Source organism: Ptychodera flava, chromosome 13 (genome assembly GCF_041260155.1).
Source record: "Ptychodera flava strain L36383 chromosome 13, AS_Pfla_20210202, whole genome shotgun sequence".
NCBI classification, from domain to species: domain Eukaryota; kingdom Metazoa; phylum Hemichordata; class Enteropneusta; family Ptychoderidae; genus Ptychodera; species Ptychodera flava.
In genome coordinates, this window is record NC_091940.1 from 23,260,126 (window position 1) to 23,280,451 (window position 20,326).

Below are 20,326 nucleotides of genomic sequence, written 5' to 3' on the forward strand. Positions count from 1 at the left end.
CATGGTCAGAAAGCAATGGAATATTTTTTAAAATATACTCTCTAAAAAATCCTTTTTTATCATACATAAAAGGCACGGTCATAGCCTATGGCTTTCCCATCAGGACAGAAAAGACATCTTTATGATTTCTTGTTATCCATAGGGAGCGCAAGGAAAGGATGTTAGGCCACTCACTGGGCTTGCAAGATCTTTCAATGATTTCCAACACTATCTCTGATTGATGAAAGAAAAGATAAATCAGAAATCAAACCTGAATTCAATTTCATAGTTTCTTTCTAACTTCTTGTTGAATGCGGGAAAATTTGCCAGATCTGGGCAAAAGAAACTAATCGGACTGATGATATAGAGCTGAGTATGCAATGCATCTGTGGCTTTCCGGTCTTCTATGCGTTACTGCTGTGCATAGTCACAAAGTCTGATCTGACTTCAGAACAAACAGCAACACATAAACAAGGAGAGCCTCCTGGCTTAATGAAGGCGATTGCTTACAAGACCCTGACATTCTGTCAAAGGTACCTCAGTAGATGTTTTAAGGACACCTTTATGCACAGATAAAGAAATGAGGCCACTGTGTAGACAACAAAGGAAATGAGACTAAAACATTTTAGGCATGGACGACACTAGCGTCACTGGAGCCCAACGTAAGAAAGTACAAGAGTCTCTCAAGTATGTGCATCATATTTAGATTTAAGTTTATGTGTACAAGTCTTGTTCATTTTAGCATACTGTAAACACTTTGAATTAGCTGCATGCTTTTTTAGACTCTTCAGATTTCCATTGCAATCGGCAGGATTCTTATTCAGTTAAACCACATCCTAACCATGCTAAATATACGGAAAAATCTAAATTAGCATCATCTTAAATTAGCGAATTCACTGACTTAGCTAAATTTGCTGAAAAGGATGTAAGCTGAAAAGACATGTTTTACAGTGTATTGATACGGCCGGTCCTCATACATATTATCTGATGCACACTGTCTGACCTTTTGATGACAAGAAGCTCCAAAATATTGGAATCCAGCCTGATACATGTATTGTGTATGATGTGACTCTCTCTGAAACATGGTCACCTTATTCAGCCAAAGGAGATTACAGTGAGAATATACTCTTGATACAGAGATACCACGCTGTCATGATCACTTTCAGCCTCACCAGACAGATATATTTTGTGTACTTTTTGTTTTATTTGTGAAAAAAATGTTATATTAACTTATTTGTGCTTGCAACTATACAACCTCAATTTTACTTGGTGTTTATACCTCATAAAAGATTCCATAAAATGGCCACCTATGTTCATGTATCACAAAGTTTTACTCCGCCAAACGGATGACAAAGTTCTGGTTGATTGTGGTGAATTCAAACTTGCGTAAATGTAGATGACATAGCTCAGTAAAACCCATTTCAAATGGAAAATGTCGGTCTCAATCACAAATAATGAAATATGTTATTTTTGGATATTTCACCCCTAGACTTACAGTAGACCTGTTACATGGAAGGTCACAGCATGCGTGACCAGTAATGACATCTTATTACAGTTCATTGCACAACTTTGACCAAACATAGTTTATCACAATTTGGAACGCTTTGATTCATTGTCCAGTGGATAGAGAAGCTTTATGCAAAATGCTTATAATGAAAAAGTTGCTGAGAAATTTCACTTCTCACCATATTTTATCCATAGGCAACATTGTTAGATTTACAAACAGGGTGAAACACAGGTTAGTGCCTAAATTGATCTCTGAAGCCAAAGTAAAGAATAGCACAATGTACAAGAAAACTACAGTGTCTACAACTAGATAATCTATAACTATACAAGCTTTATTGATGTACACCACATATGGTCTAAATGCCACTGGGTGTTCCTGGATTGAATCGCCCTCTTGTGGCCGAAAGTTGTTTGGGAAGATACTCCAACAAATATTGCAAGAACTAGTGTACCGATAATTTACATTAGGTCCTTACATGGCTCTGAGTTTATTTTGTGCACATCAATTATCCCTTGCCCTGCTTGATTAACTTATAAACTGACATGAAATTCATCCCCCCAAATATGCTGAAAGTTACATTAACCCTTTTCCTGCCAGACAGTAATAACTGTATCACTTCCCCATCAGCCAAGTCAGTAAAAAGCGGTATTGAGCCAAAACATGACGTATTTTCACCCACTTGGCTTGGTATGTTATAGCATCTTTTGTCCAAAAAAAAATCAACTTTACAGTATTATGTTTTCAACAGCCTTCAAATGTACAGTATTATGTTAAAATACATCATATTGAATATGTTGTGTTTCATTAATTTTAACCATCTTGACCTGGTGGTGAAATATTGACTTGGCAGGAAAAGGGTTCATGAGGAACCATATTATCAAAGGAAGACTTTCATGGCGCCTGTCTGATATAAGAGTGTCTGTTTTGGGGAAATAAAGAGAATAATACTATAAATACAATTTTCCAATAAAACAAAAGATCTATATCCCTTCATTCTATTGGGGATTATATGTGCTAAGCACCTGAACAAATCAGAAACAACTGGGACAACTGTTCTCATTAAAGATCTTATGATTTTTTGATGAATAAGATTTTCAAAAACAGAATGTTAATGAGGCACGAATAAGAGACTAAAGACTGAATGATAGACACATACAGTTTGACCCCTCCCATATCCCCGTCCTATTGTGCGTTTGGTACATATCAGGGCCAAAAAAGATATTGGAGGAAACTACAACTTTGAAAATTGCCAGATCATCGGACGACGGATGTGCTGCCGTCCAACAATAGCATGAGTTGCCTTAGGAAAACAGGCAGATTTTGTCTTCATCACAGAGAAAGAACTCCAGATCACACTTCTAGCAAGGATTCACAAATAGCATTTCATATGGTACAGATGGAGTCATTTTACTTTTGCAAAAAGTTGACATAACAATGTAAAATTTTCAGAAGAAACTGCTCTATAACAGTTCTTGCAAAATTCCCTTGCTAATATTAGTGGAATAATGCTTAGCACATCCATACAATCACAGCATTGGAATTTGTCACAAAACATAGATTTGCCTGGTCTTTATTCAGACTACAGCACCCATTAAAGTGACAAGATGTACACAAAAATTGCCTTAGCCCTGCAACCTTGGGATATACATGTATCTTACGAACCCCATTATTATAAAATTCTGTCCATGAGTGTCTTATCATGACCCAGCAAATATATTTACCGTAGTATACTGCTCAATGAGCGGCCACGAATAATAACTACATGTATATAGTACAGAAAACACAACTTCGAGTGATTGAGCATTGTGTGATAATGTGATGCTGCAATCCTTGCATTCATACAGCATACATGTATGGCCCTAGGCTATTTTGTTTATCAACAGCATATGGCAATTATCTGTGGCGCCTACTATGTTGAGGGACATGTCAAGTATATCCATGGGTAGACTGGTTCCCTGCCCCCTTTCTTCGAAAAGGGTCAGGTATGCGCCATTCTATTCACGGCACTGATTGGACGACACTATGGAACATGTCGATTTGCTAAGGGGAGCACCTACATCAGCTATGTCCACTGCAGTGTTACATGTTGTTTCAAATTTCAAAAACAAACAAAAAACTAACTTGATTCTGTCATTTGGATGAAGAAGGCTCTTTCACAAATAAAATCACCTCGTACGACGTTTTGCATACTGAAACATTGATTTTTGAAGACTTGTGTAAAATGTTCATGTAACTGCCCTCGCTGCTTTGTTGCTGAGTTACTGTCAAGGGTGCAGTCATTTCGAACATTCCAGCCTGACTTCACATGCCACTGCCATTTTGCCCAAAATCTGGGCAAAATGGCTGGTGCAGACATGTATCTGACCCTTTTCGTTAGCACAGCGCAGCCAGCGGTAGAAAGGGGGCAGGGAACCAGACTAATCCATGGGAAGTTTCATGTAATGCTGCAGTATATGACATCACATAATTCTTGCACATTTTTTTTGTATGAGCTGTGCATTTTCATCTAGGACTCTTGCTGTCCTAACCACATCTTCTCCAATCAATTGTTCTTAAACACTGTAATTGCTGTTCACCATGTGAGGGTTCACAGGTTGGAGTTCAGAGGTTACAGAGAATATGTTGCAGAAGTTGAAGTCATGCCATTGTATATGAAAGTGTTGTTAAATGGCAGGAATTGCTTGGTGACGATCTTGACCACTTCCTGTGCAGCGGCCCCTCCCATGAACGCCGCCACGGTGTGCAACTCTGAAGCACCATAGCGACACCTGAAATTAACCATGAAATGTACATTGAAATGGGCATACACACACTCATTTACATGTAAATGCAATCACAGTTCCATGTTTGATGCTATCACACTAACAATGTCCAAATAGCAGTGATTCGATTCCCTATGATGCTGTGTAAATGCTGCATTTCTGTTCTTGGAAACTTAAGATTACTTGCCCACCGAACTAAGCGCAAACTTTCCATATTATGGTAGCATAATCAAGTTTAAAATATGTTATTCAATAAGGCGTAAACTGTATACATACATGGGGTACAAACTGAATACAAGTGTTACATGCACATGGAAAAAATACCTCGCCACATCACAACACCAACCACACACTAAGACAAGACAACTATGTCTCCCTCATCCCCTGTCACTGAGGGCGCCACTCAAAACTCATCTGACTATCCCAGTGTAAACAATGTCTAATCATGATCCCTGTGTAAATAACCCAAAATACATATGTGGGTAATTTCATTTCAAAATATGGCTTAGGAAGAATACAAGGAAGGAGAAATAAAACTTACATTTCATGTATATAGTCATCCTTGATCAAGGAAGGTGACAAGCCCCATTCTTGTAAAATATTGTTCAAGCAATTCTGTGTGTGAATGAAGAAGAAAGATAATCAGGCATGGATAGGAGCAACACATTCTGTTCTGTAAATGATTCCCTTTTTCACATCTTTGAGGAACCTTTGGTTAAATGTCTCTACTGGTGGTGACGTTACGCTTGCAATTTAAATATATCCTTCAACACATAGTGATAGTTTGGTTCGACTGCGTTTTTTGCAGCTAAATAAGTGGTTTGACTTATAAACGCTTGCATGTGGGTGAAAGGGCTTGCAAGAAAAAAAAACAAATTACAGTAGTCCTACAATGAATCAACAGACCATACTTATTGTACTCCGACATGCAATGTATATTTCTCTGGCTATCTCTTGCTCACGACATAAAAAGATAATGACACTAACATTGACATTCAGAGCATCATGGAGGTTTGCATTGACCGAAAATGGAGTAAAGTTTACATCACCCACAAAACAATCCCCACTTTCAGTGGACTGGGCCAGATTTACTACCAACACAAATGGGGATAAACTATCTTCTCATGGACAACAGGTAAGTTTGGAAGGGTTAAAAGCAATGGTATCCCGGTAGTGTTACCTTCAACTTGGGGATGTCTGCCTCCACTTGGTCATCATAGAAACCAGGATACCGACTATACTGACTGTAAAACCTATCCACTGCTCTTAGTAGAATGTAGAAGACTATTTCATTGTCAGGATTTTCTAGATTAGTTGCTGTGTAAATACAGAAGAAGAAATTTTTAAATCAGGAGAAAAATTTAAGTATGGAAGTTCATGATTATCTCTCCTACTTTTTCGTTGGAATCATTAATTTCTGCGGTGGGGGTTTGGATTTTTGTTAGCTCATCTTGAAGATGGACTGTTTTTCAGTTGGAATTGAAGCAAAGTTTGCATTTTAATTTTTACTTTGACTCTGTAAGCACCAGAACTGACAACTCTGATGAGACACTTCATGTTGTCACCTCTTTGTTCATCAAAGATCTACCCTCTTTGATTTCAAGCCATCACTTTGTTAATCCAGGATCTATCCTCTTTGATTTCACGACAAAAGTACATATGTTGAGAACACATAAGTTGAGTCGATGCTGGCAAGATCAATAGAGATAATATACCTATCATAAAGAATTGAGTAGGAGATGGAGTGTTTTCATCATGAAGTGATACTATCAAAAGGTTTTGCATCTCCATCTTGGATATATCTGGTTACATCACAAATTAAGCTTTCAGGGACTGATAAAAGTATGGTATTACGAGTCCAAGGCAAACAAATAAACCATTATGCTCATTCAATTGAAAGTTGTGCATTTCTCTATGCACGGGACAAGCCAATCAAATTTGTATTTAGTTGTTACAAGTACGACCATAAGCGTAAAAGCAGGGTAGCCTGGCAGTCAAGCATCTACGTCTGGCATGAATTCAACTAGACTAACATTTAATACTCTATTAAACCAAAGGAATTTCACATCCACCAGACAAGACAGACAAGACCTGTGGTCCAGGACTTCTCAAAGCTGAATTAGCTCATCAATGTACACATTACATAACATCATCGTACCTACCAATATCTGCTGTTTTTGCTTTCTCTGGGTTATATTCCTGAGCCAAGGGTCGACACCTCACCACTCGTACAAAGTGTGCATTCTTACAGAAGAGTTTGATGTCAGAATCTGCAACATAGTCAAGTGGCTAGAGGGAAACAAAAGGAGAAATAATAGCAATATTACTGTGAGTTATTATGGCGTATAATTGATATTAATTTTATGTCGGTGGAAGAGTTTAGTTCCGTAAGTAGGACAGTTTACCTGAGTTTTGGAGGAAAGAAAACACTGATACAAGGAATCTCTTAGGTAAAAATGTATGGTACACTCACTTCTAAAAGACATGTTAGTCTTTAGATCAGTACATACCTGAGAGTATACCTTTTGCTATCCTGAAGTGACATTGTTGGTTCTATGCACAACAAATATCTGGGGTGTTGTAATTTGTATACATTCAGCTACAGATATTTTAAACGCATAAAATGGCAAAAAATGGCATGTATCACAGAAATAATTCAGTCGATTCAGTACATCAACAATAAAGTTGAAGGTAAATGCTGAATAATTTCTTTGGCACGATGCAAACTTTTCAAATATAGCATATTTGAAGCTAACTTGAAGGGTCAATTTTGTTAACAGGAATTCTGAAGCCTCATCTCTGTTCATATTCTTTTAATGTATCATGCTGGTATCTGTGTCAAAAGCTCTTTGATTTCATAAAACATACTTACCAAACCTAATGTATTTAAAATGTGATGAACTCTACCAGTGATGGCCTGGTAATCTTGTGAAGCTTGCTCTCGATACCTGCAGAGACACATTTATTACGTCACATTATTGAATATTTTCTGAAGATGTTCCCAAAGACTAGTTCATCATAAGGCACAAGTAATTATGGGACCTCAATTCAAGTAAGAAAAATATGTTTTGTCCACGTGAAAGAACAGTCACTTCTAGTAAAATCAAGGCAGACATTGTGATATGCACAAGAAACAATATTTGGGATAGGATTGGATAAAAGGCAGTTATGGTGAATGATTTGAAGATTTTTTCCTTGATCATTCAAGAGCAGTTCTCCTCTAGAGAGATACATCCACGCAAGGTAAACAGAAGTTTTTGATCACCAACCACCTTGTTCTGAGGTGTTGGAATGAAAAACACAATGTCAAATATATCTGTGTTCTTCTGTATGCATAGCTTGCAAAAAATGACTTCACACATCAGGTACGCCATATTGTCATGAACTTGACCACACACATCTTGACGCACAGATATCTCAAATCGTGGCATATTCAATGCTTTGAGGAAAAGCTTACACATTCTGTAGCTGTATGTATCTCTTGGAATCTGCCGTCATGTCTGGTATGGAGCCTCTGAGTGGCAAGGCACCTTTGCCTTCGTTCTCTGTAAACTGTTTGATGGCATGGCTGACAATCCAAAATGAAGAGCTCTGGAGGGTGAAAAAAAAAAAAGAATAATGCTCCATGCAACACAGGAACACGGTTAACCGTTGCGTAAACACATACACAAGGTGTATCACTAAGGAAAAAGAAAAAGCTACGAGTCAGAAGTAGTCTGAATGAACTGCTGCTATCTGGGGTAGCACAAAAAAAGGATCACACAGCTAATCTGATTCATATAGGAACATGTATGGTTTAACATTTCCACTAATTTCTTTTGAATGAATGGATTTAGAGACAAGGACACACTTCCCACACTGGAAAACAAAGGTAAGCATAATAATAATATAATAACACTATTACATTAAAACCCTAATGGGTTCTGCACATATTGAAAAAACATACCTATTTACCATTGTGTTATCACATATCAATAACCTTCTCCCATCCCTTTCTTAATATCAAGATATCTAACAATAATAAATCTTTTTATGTTTTCAAGAGTCATAGTGAGTTCTTACATCTGAGGTTAAATTTACACAGCAGTCGTCATTAAATATATTTTTCACGTCATCGGGAATTACTGTCGGCACCAAGGCATTGTTGACATTTTTCACAGCCTCGTCAAAGTTCTCTTCAAGTTCCTCCACTCCTTCTTCATTCTTCCTCACACCTTCCCTGATCATGTCTTTAAAGGCGTTCTTCTCTTTGTAGTTTTTAGGGGGATTGCCCTCGTGCTGGAAAACAGTGATAGCAAAATGAAGATGGAGAACAAATAATTTGCTGTGATGTAGAGGGAGGTAACATGTTGTAAAACTGAGCTAAAACATGGAAATCCACTCTAAGATATAGCCTATTTTCTAACTTTAAAATTGATATCGTTCTTCCATGTTAAAGGGACATAAGCTGTAACTTGTGGCAAGTTTTCAGTATTCTGCTTCTGTATATCAACTACCGTGTCTGACCCTAATCTGTTTGTCATGCTGAAATTTCGAGTATCCTTTTTGTCAACACAGCTTGTCTGTGTGTAGTGATTATTGTTTATTGTTTACAAATGAATTCTGAGTCCAGACTTGAAGACAATTTTCAACCAATAACATGGAGATTATATTCATATAGGTTTTGTGATATGCTAAATACTCGGCATTAAATTACAGTTTAGGGATTCAATGCAGAAAGTGTAAGGAAACCACAAAACAAAAGTTCTGAAAAAATCGCCAAAGATACAGCTTATGGAGCTTTCAGGTAGTATTCTCCTCAAAGGCAAAAGACTTAAACTTTTGCTTAAACTTTCCTCAATGAAACTTTTCAACCATTCTCTTTCAAAATCAAAGATACTAATAAAGAATCAAAGGGCAAAGTTGGGACTAGAGAAATAAATTACCTAACATTTACAGTTATTTGAAATTCAAAATGGATGCCATCCTGTGAGAGTCAGGATAGCTGTCCCTGAGATGCATTCCACCTTAACACCAGACAGAGGAATTCAAGACAAAACGTCATACTGCTGGCACTATGAATACACAGAAAACAAATGTAACCAGACATTCTATTGTGGGAATACTTCTCGCTAGGAAAAATGACAATCCATTATTCCATGGGTACAGCGCATACCACAACATCGAAAGTAATGTGGTAATTCCTCTCGACACTCAAGGTAGTATTTGTATATCAGTGTTGTTTTCAGCGAAGTTGGACTTGCAGAATGAAGATGGTAAGAGTTTTAGACCAAATAGTAAAATTGGACAGGCTAACAGCAACATAGCAGTAACACTACTCATGCTTGCAACAGAAAATGTTTTCACCACAACAATTTGTTACATTACTAATGTTTTCAACAGGGTGAGTATCAGGGGTCGGAGCAAGGAGGGGGGTTAATAAAGAGAAAGATATAATACCAGAGTCTTACCTCTTCCTTCCACTGATGTAAATATTTTGCTATGATGACTAGATATGGAGTGTGACTATGTTCCTGTAGATACAAAATATTAAATTGTAAAATCTATTTTGAAAAAAAAAGGCATAATTTATATGGTACAAATGCTGATCTTGGGTCTCAAACATACACATTGACAATTGACTGATTAAAAATCATATGATGTGGTAAATATTGTGACACACCTCTTCCAAACTCCCAGTTCCGAAAAACTGTTGACTCGGGAAGTTTTGAAGTGCTGTCCATGCATGTGCACATTCCAGAACACTACAGAAGATGGCAGTATTGTGTTACAAAACAAATACATGTATTGGCATGCCCTAATCGAGTAACAGCATACGTTTGGTTCCCCTCTGGCCTGAGAGTCACCCAAAACATACTGTTTCCCTCAGCTTACATGAAAGAGACTGTTTTGGCAGGACTCTCTGGCCCTGGGAAACAAACAGATGCTGTTACCTAAATAGGGCAGTCAATATGTGTATACCGTCACACACTCATAAAATTCTATTTCCAGATATATTTATACTTATATATGCTCAAAATGTAGATATATAGTAATATTTATTGAGAGATGACAGTCCTGGAGACTCTCATGTTAACAGGAGCTTAATTTTATCACCGATGACAAATTCAGAATTATAATATTACATTATTAAGCTTTGTGCTTTTCCGATTACTATATGTGTGTTTGTACTGTGTCTGTGTGTCGTCTGCTCCATGTACTGTGTTTCTTGGTCGCGCACAGGATTGAAACATCTAAGTCGGTTGCTGTGACCATCTTTTTTGGGTTGGAAACGGTAGCAGACTGGTTTTGTGTGAGACTTAGCAGCTAGGCGATGTTGCAGTGAGTGTGTGGGGGTTCGAATCCCATTTGGGTTATAGTAAAAAATATATTTCTTTAACCTGAGTGGACAGTTTCTGCTGGTGGATATTTACTTGTCCCCGAGTCTGTCTGATAGCTCAGTAAAAAGCTTATGCTTTTCCAATACGTCGGTTTCGAGTTGTCAGAAAACGCACAAATTTTTAACATTCCTCGCATGGGGATGCGCGATATTTGCAAAAGTGAGGGCTAAAATTTCAGTCATGGAGGGAAGTCGCAACATCACCCGGGAAGACGTCAGCAAAATGAACATGAAAGAGCTACGAGAATTTGTAAAAGCAAGCAAGATTCCCCTTTCCAAAGCTAAAAAGGCTGAGTTGGTAGAGCTTGCTGAGAAATCCATTGACCTTGGATTAGAAACTAATGTAAAACATGTGAAAGAGGCTCCCCACCATACTATCCAAAATGGTTTTTTTTTGTCGAGTTTGTGTTTGATTCGTTTTGAATATGTGTTCCTACATTCTTATCCGATTGTTTGTGTTAATAAAAATGTTTGTTTCGTTTCGGATATTTGTAGGGAAGTTTGGATTTGTGTGTACGGTAATGTTTTGTTCGTGTGGGGAAAGCTTATGGCGAGACGCAGCCAGGCCTATGGTATGACAAAGTTGATAGAGTGGCCCTTTGATGCTTGCGTTTCGAAACCCGAGTGTGGTTTCTCATCAGTCGCAGTGTAGATTCTTTCCTTAGTTTGTGTTTGTGAAAATTTATTTAAATGCATTTTAATGATCTTGCTCTTTGAGTAGCGAGGCAAGTTCCCGTTTTCCATGCGTTGGCAAGACGCCGACATCGAGACTGTTGCCGTTTCGTTTAGTATTATAAGAATCATCGCCCTCGAATAAGGTCGAATAATGTCGCTCACGCTTATGTTTTGGCGATGTGTCCGTCGAATTGGGCAGAAAATGACACGAAACGAGCGATTTTGAAGCAAATTAAGTACCAGGTATGAATTTTGAGGGAACGATCGACGGTTACATGATAGATGAACTTGTTACTTTTCACAGTAAAATCGAACGTCGAAGATGACATGGTGGCATAATCCCTATAGTATATATAGGAAATATAGCCATTTGGTTTCCTGACTTTCTTTTTCTCAGGCATATGGACACACGTCTATGGGGCGCATAGTCCGAGAGCGGAATAGATCACAAACATGTGGAAACTGTTAGGTACCCAGCTAAGTTCACGATGTATCATCCTTATCCATTTCGATCTCAGGCGTTTCTCTTTCTTAACATCGGGGAAACGGTGGAAGGTCATGCTATTCATCCATGGGTATTTGTCGAGTTTGCCGGCTTTGCAGTAAAAGTTTGGCATAGTCAAACGCTTACGGTGACAACAGAGCAGATGAAAGTAGACTAAACTTAGGTTAGGGATACGGAGTCTGTGTTATCGCAATATACGCAGACAGGAGTCCAGAAAGTAGCCCTCACTTCCGGTCAAAGGAAGAGCGCCCCTAGTGGCGAAAGCTTAAAATCCTTGAATTACCGCATGGTCTTATGGTAACTCGAAACCGACGTATTACTATATGTGTGTTTGTACTGTGTCTGCGTGTCGTCTGCTCCATGTACACTGTGTTGCTCGGTCGCGCACAGGATTGTAACATCTAAGTCGTTTTGCTGTGACTCAACATCTTTTGGGTTGGAAACGGTAGCCGACTGGTTTTGTGTGAGGCTTAGCAGCTACCGGTAGGCGATGTTGCCGTGAGTGTGTGGGGGTTCGAATCCCGTTTGGGTTATAGTAAAAAATAAATTTCTTTAACCTGAGTGGACAGTTTCTGCTGGTGGATATTTACTTGTCCCCGAGTCTGTCTGATAGCTCAGTAAAAAGCTTCGTGCTTTTCCGATTACTATATGTGTGTGTTTGTACTGTGTCTGTGTGTCGTCTGCTCCATGTACCGTACACTGTGTTGCTCGGTCGCGCACAGGATTGTAACATCTAAGTCGGTTGCTGTGACCAACTCTTTTGGGTTGGAAACGGTAGCCGACTGGTTTTGTGTGAGGCCTAGCAGCTAGGTGATGTTGCCGTGAGTATGTGGGGGTTCGAATCCCGTTTGGGTTATAGTAAAAAATATATTTCTTTAACCTGAGTGGACAGTTTCTGCTGGTGGATATTTACTTGTCCCCGAGTCTGTCTGATAGCTCAGTAAAAAGCTTCATGCTTTTCCAATTACTATATGTGTGTTGTACTGTGTCTGTGTGTCGTCTGCTCCACGTACCGGTACATTGTGTTGCTCGGTCGCGCACAGGATTGTAACATCTAAGTCGATTGCTGTGACCAACTCTTTTGGGTTGGAAACGGTAGCTGACTGGTTTTGTGTTAGACCTACAGCTAGGCGATGTTGCAGTGAGTGTGTGGGAGTTCAAATCCTGTTTGGTGGTTATATAAAATAGCGCCAATGGCACTTGATCACAACTGGCACATTGTGAAACTACTCTATCTCTGGGTACACCTGTACATAAAATACTGAATGGGTAGGTGCTGCGGGTTTGGAGTTTGTCTGTAAATGCACACAGAAAACAAAGTCCCGAAGTAGCGAATTCCAGCCATTTTCAAACCACACTGTTTGTCAGTGGGGTAAGCAATATTCGCAAAAGTCACATTTCCAGGCTAATAGACTATGTTTTACGAAATCACACGTCCTATTACAAAATAAAACTATCTTTGTCTTTAAATCAATGCGCCAGTAAACAGGTCCAGCAGCTAGTAATGTCATCAAGTCTGTAATGTTAAGGGTCATAACAAATGTGAGAAATCTAAAACATTATTATATGTTGTTTTTTATCAATTGTATTACCAAAGTGCATGAAAATCTCTGATACTTTGAATCAGCCATCCTGCATATTTGTAACATTCATCAAAACCTCATTTCTGTTCCATAACTCATTAAATAGTCCACAATGCAGGATTGGTGTACATTCCAAACTACATATATGAAAGACCCCTAAAATCAATTAGTTAAAGGGGGTTAGAAATTTCCCAAAACTATCTAACCGCTGCTCCGTTTGGCTCCATTTTTCGGAATCGGAACCTTGGAATTAGTCTGAATATCTCTACCAAATATCAATGCAGTCTGTTCAGCGGTTTTTGACTTTTTGTCGTTTACGGAAAATGGACACTGTCCACCACCAGTTGAAGCTAACCCTATATCACAACTTCGAGATGTGATAATGACCTATGGTCATTATGTTAAAAATACCGCCAATGGCGCTTGGACATAATATGACCGCCTAGTATTATCGACATTTATCAACAACCACACTCACTGTTAATTAGACAGACCACGAAGTCAATGAGCAACATCATAGCTGAAAGACTATTTTTCACATTGCGATTTTAAGCTCATTTTTATGAGAAAAGAGACATGTATATCACTATAGGGAAAAAGTGCGTGACTAGAGCGAGAAACTGACACTTTCTCGCAATCGGTGAGAATCTCTTCTTATTCTCACCGCTGTCGGTGAGAAAATTTTAATCTCCACTGGAGATTGGTGAGAAATGCACACCTTGGCGAGAATCAGTGAGAGAATAAATTCTCACCGGTGAGAATGGAAATTCTCACTAAGTACAGCGAGAATTGAAATTCACTGGCGAGAATCATCAAGACTCGCAGTTCATTGGCAGAATCATAAAGACTCCGACCGGCGAGTCTTGATGATTCTCGCCAGTGAATTTCAATTCTCGCTGTACTTAGGGAGAATTTCCATTCTCACCGGTGAGAATTGATGTCACACTTGATTCTCGCCAAGGAGTGCATTTCTCACCAATTTCCAGTGGAGATTAAAATTTTCTCACCGACAGCGGTGAGAAATAAGAAGAGATTCTCACCGATTGCGAGAAGCGTCAGTTTCTGCTCTAATCACGCACTTTTTCCCTATAGTGTATGTATATGGAGAGAAAAAGCAGAAGACATATTTGTAAATTGTTAAGTGACAATCATATATGCATCTCTTGAAATTTTGTGGTTATAAGGTATAACAGTAGTGTAAGAATAATGAGGTATGAATAAGTTAGTAAAGCTAAGTTGACAGTAATTAAGATTACAAAATTATACACTAAGCTGGGGAAATCTGATTGAAATAAATGTTGAAAAGTAGCAAAGTCATGGTCATCTTTGTCTAATACCTTGTGTAAGTTCATGAACTTTACATAAATCTTGCTATAGATTTGTTGCTAATGGGCAATAACTGTGTTTCAGATCATTTGAGAGCAATCTATCCATGACAGGTTTAAATTGTAATATACTTCTATTTAAAGGAGAGAAACTTCTCAAATAATTTTTTTCCCTGTAATTTGCTGTGAGAACACATGGACAGATGCTCAGGACTCTATGCTGGTGCTACCTTGATAACTAACCTACAACTTGTAACGTCATTGTCTAACCTGTTCACCCCAATTTCCTGTAGACACATCCACACTCTCCATTGATAACAATGGGTTTGGGCCATACCATTGTAGTGAAAGACTGTAACATGTGAGGTTGTGGATACTTAATCTCTGGAATTTCAAAGTCTGTATATTGACTCAAGGATGTTTACTTAACAAATGCCTAGGGTCATCTCAAAAGTGAGAATCTAAACTATGAAATATGTTTTTTTTAATGCTTTTGATGCCCAAAAGACCATAGAAATCTCTTATACTTCGAATCAGCCATCCTGCTATATTCTAACATTCATCAAAACCTCATTTCTGTTCAACAACTCATAAAACAGTCCACAATGCAGGATTGGTGTACATTCCAAAACTGCATATATGAAAGACCCCTAAAATCAATTAGATAAAAAGGGGGTTAGAAATTTCCCAAAACTATCTAACCGGCGCTCCGTTTGGCTCCATTTTTCGGAATTGGAACCTTGGAACCAGTCTATGTATCGGTATCAAATATCAACGCAGTCTGTTCAGCAGTTTTTGACTTTTTGTCGTTTACGGAAATGGACGACATCAAACACCGGTTGAAACCACCTCTATATCACAACTTCCAGTTGTGATAGTAAAAAATATATTTATTTATTGTATAACAATCTCAACGTCAACAGATGGAGTTTTCAATGAAGCAGTGAATAACAATTGTAAGCCCAAGTAACACAGACAGACAGTACAACCAGGAAATGTGAAGAAATACACATATGAAAGAGATTGGCTGAGCTCGGTCACTTCAGTATGCCCAGTTTGTGCCATACTCACCTGTTTGGTCATGGACAGTAAGTTCATACCGTCAATGTATTTGACCAGGCCGGGGAATTGTCTATCTAGTCTGAGATCTTCATGGGCGTTGTCTGGATGTGACTCGATCACTGGGTGAGATGAATGGAAAATATGCATTAAGAATACAGTACACATAAGGCAAATTCATTGTATTCAATATGCAAAATATGGTACAAGATAAGACACATGGACAAAAACGTTTGGATATCTATCGAAAGAGTGATGCTACAGGCTTATACCTATGTACGCTATCCACAACCCTAACCCTAACAACTTCTTTGGAGTAGACTAACACAAAACACTGTCTGTGTTGACTGATCTTCAACGATGCCCAAAATATAATGAACTCATCCACGAAGAAGATAAAGATAGTCACCTGTGTGTTCTTTGATGGCCATCCTCATGTAACCTATGAAACCATAACTTCGACAAATCAACAGTGGAACATCAGCTCCCCACAGAAAAGTTGCTAAATCAAGTAACGTCCTGTGCAAATTGCAAATTATAATAATAATGTACTACTGGACTACTGGATCTTTTTTTATGTGTTTAGGATATTTGTGTTTATGACAGGAAGTTTAGCTGAAATCAGCAGAGTGTTTGTGTGAGAATTGCAAAGAGATCTGACTCAGTCATACGACGCTACTTTACAAGTAGAGATGGGAGAGACCACTACACCGGGGTATATAATGTAGAAACCATAGAGGCAGATTTTATCCTTCCTACCTCCACAAGTAAACTGAACTATATACAAATGAAGTGGTACAAGATGTACCAGCAGGTGACAGTGAAACGTTTGAACGTTGAATCTGCAATGCTGATGTGTTTAGTTTTAGACAGTTTCTTTCCTTGTCTACAGTCTATTGTCAAATATATCTGATTCAGTATAAAAGCATTCAATGTTCAAAATTTCACTCTCATCTTTTCTTTTGTTTCTCTTTCAAATGAAACCGAAAATTCAGAATGTCAGCAAAGTAAAATCTTCGCAGGTCAACAGGCAGTTTTGTTTACAGAAGTTTTTCCGTGTTTATATCTTCATCAGCAGGGATTCATTGCGCTTATATTCAAACTTCAAAGTATCACACATTGCACAATTTAAAAAGATTGGAATCAATTTCAAATTTCAAAAAATTACCTAATCCTGTTCAAAAATCAACTGTCTATGAATTGATTATCACTGTTTTGATGATACTGGGAGCTTGGCAGCAGGGAACTCACCTTTCTGGAAGTTCTGTCACTATGACAACATCAAATACTTCGAAAACTTGTGGATTACTTTCTAAAAGCTGCTCTACAGTCTGAAAATAAATGATGAATGAAATAAACTTCAAAGAAAAAAATTTTTGTTTAGTAATTTGAACTTAACTTCATTAACCTGTTTGTCTTCATTCCCTGTAAACAGGTCCACGACAATCATTGATTCATTATTAAGCGAAATATGTTAATTTTGGCAAAACCAAGGGACGAAAAAAAATAAGAAATACTATAGAAAATGTGCATCACATATTATTTCATCATAAATGGCACAGCACACTTTACAGATTCATAACAGAACATGTTTGGAATTGAAACTTGTTATGTTTGGAATTGAAACTTGTTCTTACTCTCCATTTTGTGAAAGACAAGTTACAAACATACCTCTTCTACACAGTCACCGCTGACATCTGCATTCAATTCGCACAACAATTCTGTTGCCACTTTTGCACGGGATTTACCCAGGTTGTCCTTGTCCAGAAAAAAGCTGCAGAAAAGTTGAAGTGAGACCCATTATTATTTGAAGTATCTAGTATGAACACTGAAGTTGGTATTAATATGGATTTGAAAGAAGAAATTTAGCTCATATCATTCTTGACAAAAAGTAAAACAAAAGAAAACAAAACAAAAGATCCCATATTTTATTTTTTTTTTGTTTTCTGCACAGAGGCTCTCAATTAAAAATTCATGAGCTTGAAGTGTGATAACTAATCAGAGTAAGTTAATGAATATTATTGCTAAGGTACAAAATACAAAGTACTGTTGCTCATGATAAATGAAACACATTTATTTTCCTTAGATCTTGCACCTATAGCAACAGAAAACACTTACTTATTGCCAATATCTTGTCCAGATACTCTATTTCCATCAATGATCGTAAATGATCCAATTCCTGGCAAAACTAAATTTTTCAAGATTTCAGTGCCGGTAGCTGTGGCATTGATCAGACAGATCTTAGCTGACTCTAAGGCGGCTTGGCCATGATCTCCCCATAGCCTGTTTTTAAAAAAGATACATTACACAATAACAGATGAAAATTTTTCAAAATTAAATGATGGGGGAAACTCATCATTTGTGCAAACTATAGTGACGTTTCAAATGTTCTTATTCTGCGTTAAATATTTTTTATGTGTCTGTATTTATTTCGCAGCTGACCAGCTTCCGTATAGGATATGCATCATCATGGCCCAATGCCAGCGTATTTTAGAATAGAAATATCTTATCAAATGTATCCACATACAAATACAAGTTTCCAATTTTCCCCTACATTTCTTTACTGTAAAATTTATAATTTAGATCATAATCAGCCAGAAACTTCATTTTTATTTCAGTACAATGAATAGCCTAAAAATTGCAGTTCTGAGCTGAAGGGCAAAACGCTACTACTACCGGACGAATAAAAAGTTGTTTCTTTCTATCCAGATGCACAGTGAACACAGTTTTTTCTCTCATTATTCAACCTCCAGTAGGATGTGTCAGATGTTTTCTATGTTTTGCCCCACTTTTTGCTGAATACTCTTTTGCCTTTAAAAATGCTCTTGTCAAAACTTGAAGAATAATCTATCCAAAGAGGTGCTTACAATCCAAATATTTATTAATTAGCGCGTTCTAACTGAGATGAACTTTTCAAAGAAAATTTTATGATACACATATTCAATAAAAATATAAAACTTTCTTCATTAATTTTGGTCACATGTGACTGAAGTCATGCCTTTGACCAAATATGATGGAGTGTTCAAAAATATGAAGTTTCTGACAACTTTTTTGTAAAATGGAAAAATGAAACATTACAACAGTATGCCCAAGGGGTGCATAAAAATAATATGAAGGTACATAATGATTGTACTCAGTACATATTTCCACCACTGGTGTCTTTTTACTTCCCTGCATGCTCTGTGGCAAGATTTCTTTACAATTTAAACAGAGGTTTCTAAAAAGATATCCCTAATATATCAAATGGGCCGTACAAAATTCGTCTACAATTCTATTTACTTTTACTACAATAGTACATGATTCAGACCATGAAGATAGATCAGAATGACATTTCACTATTTTCAGTTTGAACCTGATTCATAAATTGTAGTTTATAAAAAAATCTTTCAGCCGGTCCTACTAATTACTGCCCGTGACTGCCCGTAGCTGCCCGAGGACTGCCCGAGAACTGCCCGAGCACTGCCCGAGGAAAAGTGGGCCAAATTTCGCCCATTTTAACACTTGGCCAATAGGTTCAGTTTATATCATGCCCAGCCAACCAAAAATATCATTGATTTGGCGTTAACCTGATGTTTTCTCCGGCAGTTTTGGAACACGAAAGACGCCGGGCTTGAAGGACGTCGCAGGCTCGATAGTGAGATCATACCATTCAGTCCGAGAGGTGGCACAATAACCTTGCCGAGCGCGTACAGCCTGACAGCCTACCACCCCTTGCACTGAATGGTATGATCTCAACAAGCAAGATGGGGACGTCTTTCTAGTCGAAAGCCTGGCGTGTTTCGGGTTCTAAAACCGCTACAGAAAACACCAAATCAATGATATTTTTGGTTGGCTGGGCATGATTTAAGTTGAAACTATTGGCTTAGTGTTAAAATGGGCGAAATTTGGCCTACTTGCTCCTCGGGCAGTCCTCGGGCAGTTCTCGGGCAGTCCTCGGGCAGCTACGGGCAGTCACGGGCAGTAATTAGTAGGACCCCTTTCAGCCGATGTAAAATAGTGATAATTAGTGCACAAACTGTGTGACACTTAAAACAATTTACTCAAATGAATACAACAATTAGGAACAATTGTCGCATACAGCATTATTTAGGACTTGATCACCACTCATGCAATTTGTGCATCCATGCAGTGGTGGATGACATAAGGCATGCGCATGACAACCTGCGTTGAACATCACACTTGGAAGTGACAGAGCACGAAATGATCGAGGCCTAGGCCACTGTGAATTTGACTCCCACAAAATCGTCAGTATTGTGATTTTCTTAAAGCCATAAACAGGGATCGGCATTTCTATCCCAATACATTACCTTAGCTGTCTATCGTATTTCTTTTCCTTGTCCATTCGAATGCCGGTTTCACTGGGGGCTGCCATTTTCTGATTTTTGTGTGGAAGTCAAACTTTTTCGGACACAAAATTCGACTCAAAATTCATAGGTGATCAGACTTTATTTTTAAATTTTTCTACTCACAGTTTAGTTTTATATTTATTATATTATTGATAGCCTAATTTTCTATTAAAAATTTGTAAATGAACGAAATGAGACATTTACTT

The 20,326-nt window shown here is 38.0% G+C and overlaps 1 protein-coding gene across 1 annotated transcript; it reads right to left on the reverse strand.

Moving 5' to 3' along the window:
- Positions 1 to 1,796: 1,796 nt before the first annotated feature.
- Positions 1,797 to 20,236, reverse strand: LOC139147874 (NEDD8-activating enzyme E1 regulatory subunit-like). The gene is made up of 14 exons (XM_070719089.1): positions 20,082 to 20,236; positions 17,893 to 18,057; positions 17,446 to 17,548; positions 17,026 to 17,105; positions 16,184 to 16,293; positions 15,787 to 15,896; positions 9,699 to 9,761; positions 8,311 to 8,526; positions 7,706 to 7,839; positions 7,121 to 7,196; positions 6,411 to 6,537; positions 5,429 to 5,565; positions 4,790 to 4,863; positions 1,797 to 4,254 (listed from the first exon to the last, which is right to left on the reverse strand). The coding sequence occupies exons 1-14, from the start codon at positions 20,144 to 20,146 to the stop codon at positions 4,095 to 4,097; spliced, it is 1,620 nt and encodes a 539-aa protein (XP_070575190.1). The 5' UTR covers positions 20,147 to 20,236; the 3' UTR covers positions 1,797 to 4,094.
- Between the last annotated feature and the right edge of the window lie 90 nt (positions 20,237 to 20,326).

What these genes read in the sequence shown, in the direction of transcription:
- LOC139147874 (XM_070719089.1), bottom strand. Translation starts at nt 20,146, where the DNA reads ATGGCAGCCCCCAGTGAAACCGGCATTCGAATGGACAAGGAAAAGAAA. An exon ending in GTGACAGAACTTCCAGAAAG is followed by an intron (nt 16,294 to 17,025) that starts GTGAGTTCCCTG and finishes CAATTTGCACAG; the next exon opens with GACGTTACTTGATTTAGCAA. An exon ending in CAGACATCCCCAAGTTGAAG is followed by an intron (nt 4,864 to 5,428) that starts GTAACACTACCG and finishes ATTCACACACAG; the next exon opens with AATTGCTTGAACAATATTTT.